The 7,707-nt window shown below is 44.7% G+C and overlaps 1 protein-coding gene across 1 annotated transcript in view; it reads right to left on the reverse strand.

The window, feature by feature from the left end:
• Positions 1-7,474, reverse strand: part of ankrd50 (ankyrin repeat domain 50) — a 181,170-nt gene extending 173,696 nt beyond the window's left edge. The window contains exon 1 of the mRNA XM_038792400.1: positions 5,624-7,474. Coding sequence (XP_038648328.1) covers positions 5,624-6,075 — 452 coding nt within the window. The 5' untranslated portion in view covers positions 6,076-7,474. The remainder of the gene's footprint in view (positions 1-5,623) is intronic.
• Positions 7,475-7,707: the final 233 nt, after the last annotated feature.

Raw genomic sequence — 7,707 nt, forward strand, 5'->3', positions numbered from 1 at the left:
ACACCACTTGGAGGAAGCACTGAGGGTGGCAAGGGTGCAGAATATAGTCTGGGTGGGGGACTTCAATGTCCCATCATCAAAAGCGGCTCAATAGTACCTCCACAGACCAAATTGACCAGATCCTAAAGGACATAGCTGTTAGACTGGACTGTGAGAGGTGGTGAGGGAACATATGAGGAAGAAAAAACAGTTTAGCTCATCAGCACCTACTGCCTACCGCAGATCTATCTGTCCATGACAGTATCAGTAGGAGTGACACCTCACAGTCCTTGTGGAGAAGTCCCGGCTTCACATTGAGGATACCCTGCATTGTGTTGTGTGACACTACCATCGTGCTAAATGGGATAGGCATCAAACATATTTCATAATTTAGGACTGGGCATCCATGAGGCACTGTGGGCCACCAGGAGCAGCACAATTGTATTAAACCACAATCTGTAACCGCATAGCACAGCATATTCCCTATTCTACCATTACTACCAAGCCAGGGAATCAACCCCGGTTCATTGAGGGTTTGCAGGAGCAACACCATGCAGTCCTAAGAATGAGGTGTAAACCTGGTGAAGCTACAACATAGGACTACCTGCTTGTCAAACAACAAGCAGCAAGTGATAGACAGAGCTAAACGATTCCACAACCAATGGATCAGATCTAAGCTCTGCAATCCTGCCAGACCCAGTCGTGAATGGTGGTAGGCAATTAAACAACTCACTGGAGGAGGAATCCCCACAAATATTCCCATCCTCAAACATGGAGCAGCCCAACAATTCTGTGGAAAAGGTAAGGTTGAAGCATTTGCAACAACCTTCATCCAGAAGTGCCAAGTGGATGCTCCATCTCTGCCTCCTCTGGAGGTCCGCAGCAACGCAGATGTCAGTCTTCAGCCATTCGGTTCACTCCATGTGATATCAAGACAGCTGCAAAGGCCTTGGGTCCTTATTCCAGCAATAGTCCTGAAGACTTGTGCTCCAGAATTCGTCACGCCCCTAGCTGTTCCAGTAGTTACACCACTGGCAAAGAAATACATCAAATCCAACCGAGCCAATTAATGCCACATCGGTCTACTCTCAACCATCAGCAAAGTGATGGAGGCGGTCATCAACAGTGCTATCAAGCGGCATTTACTCAGCAAGAACCTGCTCACAAGATGCTCGGTTTGGGTTTTAATTACAACCTTAAGTTGAAACATAGACAAAGGAGCTAACCTCCAGATGTCAGATGAGAGTGACTGCCCTCGACAACAAGGCAGCATTTGAGTGTATGGCATCAAGGAGCATAGCAAAACTGAACTCATTGGAAATTATGGGTAGGATCTCTGCAGGCTGGAATCATTCCTAGCGCAAAGGAAGATGGTTGTGGTTACACTAGGCCAGACATCTTAGCTCCAGGACACTGCAGGAATGCCTTAGGGTAGTGTCCTAGGCCCAACCACCTTCAGCTGCTTCAATGACCTTCCTTCCACAGCAAGATCAGAGGTGGGGACGTATGCAAATGACTGCACAATGCTCAGCGCCATTCATGGCTTCTCACATACTGAAGCAGTACATATCCAAATATAGCAAGACCCAGACACTATGCATGTTTGGGCTGACAAGTAGCAAGTAACATTTGCGCCATACAAGTGCCAGGCAATAACCATCTGCAACCATCACCTCTTGACACTCAAATGCCATTACCATCACTATATTCCCCCACTGTCAACATTCTGGGGGTTACCATTGACCAGAAATTGAACTGCATGAGCAATATAAAGACTGCGGTTAACAGAGCAGGTCAAAGGCGGGGAATCCTGTAGCGAGTAACTGACCCCCCCCGCAAAAGCCTGTCCACCATCTCCAAAACACAAGTCAGGCGTGTAATGGATCCACTTGCCTGGATAAGTGCAGTGGCAACAACACAAGAAGCTCAACATCAACCAGGACCAAGCAACCTCAAGAAGCTCATCATTCAGGACCAAGCAACCATTATTAAGGGCAGTTAAGAATCAACCAGATTTCTGTGGGTCTGTCACATGTACACCAGACCAGGTAAGATCAGCAGATTTCTTTCCCTAACATACCAAAGTGAACCAGATAGGTTCTTACAACAATCAATAATAGTTCCATCGTCACCAATACTGGCACGATAGCACAGTGGTTAACACTGTGGCTTCACAGCTCCAGGGTCCCAGGTTCAATTCCTGGCTTGGGTCATTGTCTGTGCGGAGCCTGCACGTTCTCCTCGTGTCTGTGTGGGTTTCCTCCAGGTGCTCCAGTTTCCTCCCACAGTCCAGAGATGTGCAGATTGAGTGGATTGGCTGTGCTAAATTGCCCTTAGTGTCCAAAAAAGGTTAGATGGGGTTACTGGGATATGGGCATAGAGTAGAAGTGTGGGCTTAAGTGGGATGTTCTTTGCAAGAGTCGGTGCAGACTCGAAGGGCCGAATGGCCTCCTTCGGCACTGTAAATTCTATGAAACCAACCTTCAACTCCAAATGTTAAGTGAATTTAAAATCCATGAATTGCCATGGTGGGATTTGAACCCTTGCCCTCAGCTTATTAGCCTGGACCTTTGGATAAATAAAGAGAGGTGAATGGTTACTTACTGTACAGGACTTGAACACTGCTGAAAAGTAAAATGTTGTCAAAGCTAACATACAAATTAGGAGGACACTTTGCCCCACAAATCTGCTCTGAATTCAATAAGATTTTGGCTGATCCGATTGTGGCCTCAAAAGGCAATCTTAGGAAGGCAGAATGTGGTGTTGGCTCACTTGTTCATCAAGAATCTATCTACCTCTACCCTAAAAGTATTCAATGACCCCATTTCCACCACTTTCTGGGGGAACTTTTTCATCTTGCACTAATCAGGCTAAGCTCATGATTGCTAAATTTCAACTACAACAAATTAACACCCTCTTTTTAGTGTAGTATAAATTGCGATTGTTGAAAATTTTACATTCCTGTGTCTGTCTTGAGTGCAAGGCGAAAACTTTCAACTACATGTCTCTCTTTTCAGCAATAATTATATTGTTGTATTAATGACTTATTGATTTGATCCTGACCTTCTCTAACATTGGAACAAAGGTATGCACATCAGCAGAACGGAAACTGCATTGCTGGTCCACCCTGCCTGCAGACAGACTCAAAATAGCAGGCCAGATGACAAATGCTGTTGGCAGAAGCTATGTAACTTTGCTGCCAACTGATTTTTTTTTTTAAGTGCTTTCAATAAGTTGCACTTGCATTGTACTAAACTAGTGCCTCAGCTTTCTGGCATGCTCCTTAAAATTTCCATTTCAAACCAAAAACGTTTTCACAGTCTTTTCTTATTAGCAAGGCATTTTACCAGAGTACCACTACATCAGGAAACTGGTTGGGGGAACGTGCAGTTTACTAGCCCCACCAACTGTCAACATATACAAATTATACGAGACTATTCAAGATCCTAAATGTATGTTTCTGTAAGTACTTTATAGGTTATAGAGTATAGTTATCCAAGGGAGCTTATAAATTTTAACATACCTTCTGTAAAGTGAATTCTAAATGACATTTCTTCGGTGGTTGGTACATGAAATGCGAGTCAGTAACGGCTTGTTGCAACTCAGGCTAAGCCTTTACACCTTCTGACAGTTACAGTATAATAGTCAGCTTCTGTGTTAGTATCTATACACAGCAACTGCTGGAATGGCAGTTTTTTCAATTCATTTACAGAATGTGGGCATCCCTGGCTCGGTCAGCATTTATTGCCCATTCCTAAATGCCCTCGAGAAGGTGATGGTTAGCTGCCTTCTTGAACTGCTGCAGTCCCGGAGGTGTAGGTACACACACAGTGCTGTTAGAGGGGGATCGCCAGGATTTTAACTACAAATGCCACAGTTTAGCAATACACAATAATATTTTTCAAAAATAAAATATTTTAGTGGCAAATGTGAAAAACTTGTAATTACGGTTTTGATAAAAACATGATACAATAGAATGATTATGACTTCTTCTAACAAACAGTAACATAGTCCTTTATAAGACTCAAAATTAATGAGACAACAATCTCCAGGATTTTTGAACTCCTATTATATTTTGTCAGATCATGTTTCTGGTAGTGCAGAGATCATTCTTCTAAAGCTGCCAGAGCACAATTAACTGGTTAATCATGGCCTGATGCTACCAGCTAGATTATATCAGGGATGCATGTCATTGATTTTATTTGGTCTTCTAGTTCAATAAAATCAGATTTGACTGTCAATATCTATAATAACTTGCGATACAAAGTAAATCTAAACTCATGAAAATAAATCATTATGGTTTCATAGTCACTTCAAATACAGAAATAATGGCAATAACAGACAAGGCAAGAGAACCCTAAACTGCAAAATACTAGCTTAGAGCAAATGGATGTGGCTCCCATGCACAGTGTTTTAAGACTTTGCTTTCCCCCTCATCCCAGTTCAACAAAAGTCTAGTTATTTTACATACATGGCTCACATAGTTCTCTATATAATGATAATTCACAAGTTTCTGGGATGGTTGGAGGAAAAAAAGAGCAAATTGTTCTCTTCATTGCTTTAACTGATCAATACCAGAGCAGTATGTTTACTGGGGAGGCCAAGAGAACAGAAGGTCTTATAAATGTCAGTGAATTGATGCTGGTTTTTGAAGTGTCAATTGCTGATGAGGACTGCAACTTATTAATGGAAGAACAGCAAAATGTCACTACCAGAAAGATATTTTTCTCTTTCACCAGATTTCTGGTAAGTGACACAGAAGTTACAATAAAATCAGTCAATTTGCTATGCTCTTCTTTCTGGGTGGCAATGTTAGAAAAGGGCCAACCAAAAGAGGTGACCTTTATTACTTTAGAATAAGTACATTGAATGTATATTCTACCTGAATTCGTAGGCCTGTAGTCAACTACACTTCACTTTTTCACTCCATATGAAGCAGTTTCACTGTTGCAATTTCTCAAAACGTGCAATGTTTACATGCCAAGTCCACCAAATCAAATTTTAAAATACAGCATAACCCACCTCAAAAACATTGTCTGATGCAACTTTTACTTTGTACCAGCTGCAGCGTAATTACAAGTGACACAAATCAAACATTTAAAATGTATTTTTAACAAGATAGCAGAGTATTGATGATAAGCAGTATTGAAATACAATTTGATTCTAGATCTTGATAACAGGGCACCCTCCTTTTCAACAGTTAAGAAAGGAGCACAAAATTGGGGAAATGGAACTGAGGCATAGATCTGCCACTAGCTAAATGAGCGGTAGAACAGGTGCAAGGGATTGAATGGCCTCCTTCTGTTCCTATGTTCTGGTTAGAGAATGAGGAACTTCCATTGCCAGTGTTTAATTATTCATCCCTATCGGACACCAGCACTTTAAGAGTGTTACGTCTGTTTAAACGAGAGCAAGAAAGAACAAACTCTTTTTGGTATTAAATTGACTTCTTTGGAATCAGCACAATATTTAGGAGTTACACAGATACACATGTCTTCTGAACTATTACGTAACCTCTGGGGTCTGTAACTGCATATATTACCCAGGAATAAGATCATCCACACCTATTCAGAACTAATGTCCATAGATTTAAAAAGCAGACACCATCAGCAGAATGCTGTACATTTTTTTTACGATTCTGTACCTTTTAAAGGCTTCCCCAGGATTCCTCTCACATTCGCCTGCCTGAAGCACGCTGTGAACGGCTGGTTCTCGCAATTTTTCTTCATATCCCTGGACCAAGCTGCTATTGCGAATCTGGGAGACGAGGTTTCGAATAAAGTTGCTAACGCAGAGTGTGTCTGCGTCCTGAGCTTTACAGAAGTGAAAGGCAAGTGCCTGACGATGCAACCCCCGCTGCGGGCAAGTGGGCCAAACCAGTTCAGTGCACAGTGCTGTTTTACCGCTGCCGGGACCTCCAACAATCAGGATACCTCCGATGCCTCCTGTGTTTTTCCCAAGGAGACCACCATTCCCACTGCTATTGGAGATCCCAAACGTTTTGCCACTGTTTTTTTCTTGAAGACAATGCTGGAGTTTATGGAAAACCCACTCCCTGCAAAAAAACCTCTTTCCTTGCAATAAACTCTGAGACATGTTTGCGTGCAGTTATTGTCTTTGTCTGCGACGAATATGCACGAAAGAAGAGTTAACAAACGTATAAAAAAGACCAAATTAAAGGCAGTCTTGTCTGAGAATTAATGTTCTGTTCTAAAAGTCCAAAATTTATCGTTACTATTCTCTACAGTAAAACACCTGCAGCGAAATCTGAGCCATTTTCTTCCGTTTTTGTTTCTTTGTTAGTTAAACAGTGACAAATCTAACGAGCATTTTTATTATGTGATATATATTAGCGATATAATATCGAGTGATCGTTGGATACAATATCCATCCATTGTATGTTTTTCCTCGTTGTCTGATCGTTTGATGTTTTTTTCCATCGATCCAAAAACGATCAATATCCTCACCCTTCTAATCATATCGTCACCGGAGCTCCATACAGATTATTTAATCCGCAAACCTACTGCAGTTGTCCATGATCTTCGGTAGACATCCACATCGTAAATCCAACGCAACAAAGGTTCTTGGGTGAGAAACGGGGCTTCAATGGTGTAGGACTGGTATCCTTCCCACCCTCGCCAAGTGTTACATTCAGGGTTCACATGATTGGTGAACCCCAGCAACAAACTGCAGTATCTCAAACCAAATGCTTCCCTCCATCTCCTCCTCCTAGTTCCGCCAGCGGCCCGCAGACTGGAATCCTGATTTTGGGATGAGGGTTGTCTCAGTACAGCCTGAGTGAATCCATCAACAGTTAAAATAAAAGCTGCTGGGCAGACACTTGTCCTGAGTTAACCTCGCTCATGCTGTCCCCGCTCCGGGGGTGCCCCCCGGTCTCCTGACCCCGCTCTCACACCCGGTGCTCTGTGGTTGCGTTCCTTCTCTAACTTCGGCGCCGGTCTCTCCTCGCGGGAGCGAAACGTAACTCGATCCCTGGGCAAAAGGTCCCCTTTAAACCCCAAGGTCTGCGGAATGGGACTCGGTGTATGTGTCTCTCTGACCGGGGTTCGGTGTCTGTGTCTCTCTGACCGGGGCTCGGTGTCTCTCTGACCGGGGCTCGGTGTCTCTCTGACCGGGGCTCGGTGTCTCTCTGACCGGGGCTCGGTGTCTCTCTGACCGGGGCTCGGTGTCTCTCTGACCGGGGCTCGGTGTCTCTCTGACCGGGGCTCGGTGTGGGTGTCTGTCTCTCTGACCGGGGCTCGGTGTGTGTGTGTCTCTCTCTGACCGGGGCTCGGTGTGTGTCTCTCTCTCTCTCTGACCGGGGCTCGGTGTGTGTCTCTCTCTCTCTCTGACCGGGGCTCGGTGTCTCTCTGACCGGGGCTCGGTGTCTCTCTGACCGGGGCTCGGTGTCTCTCTGACCGGGGCTCGGTGTCTCTCTGACCGGGGCTCGGTGTGTGTGTGTCTCTCTCTCTAACCGGGGCTCGGTGTGTGTGTGTGTGTCTCTCTCTCTCTCTAACCGGGGCTCGGTGTGTGTGTGTCTCTCTGACCGGGGCTCGGTGTGTGTGTGTGTGTCTCTCTGACCGGGGCTCGGTGTGTGTGTGTCTCTCTGACCGGGGTTCGGTGTGTGTGTGTGTCTCTCTCTGACCGGGGCTCGGTGTGTGTGTGTCTCTCTCTGACCGGGGCTCGGTGTCTCTCTGACCGGAGACCCTCCCCCTCAGCCGGCGACAG

Source organism: Scyliorhinus canicula, chromosome 3, assembly GCF_902713615.1.
Source record: "Scyliorhinus canicula chromosome 3, sScyCan1.1, whole genome shotgun sequence".
NCBI classification, from domain to species: Eukaryota; Metazoa; Chordata; class Chondrichthyes; order Carcharhiniformes; family Scyliorhinidae; genus Scyliorhinus; species Scyliorhinus canicula.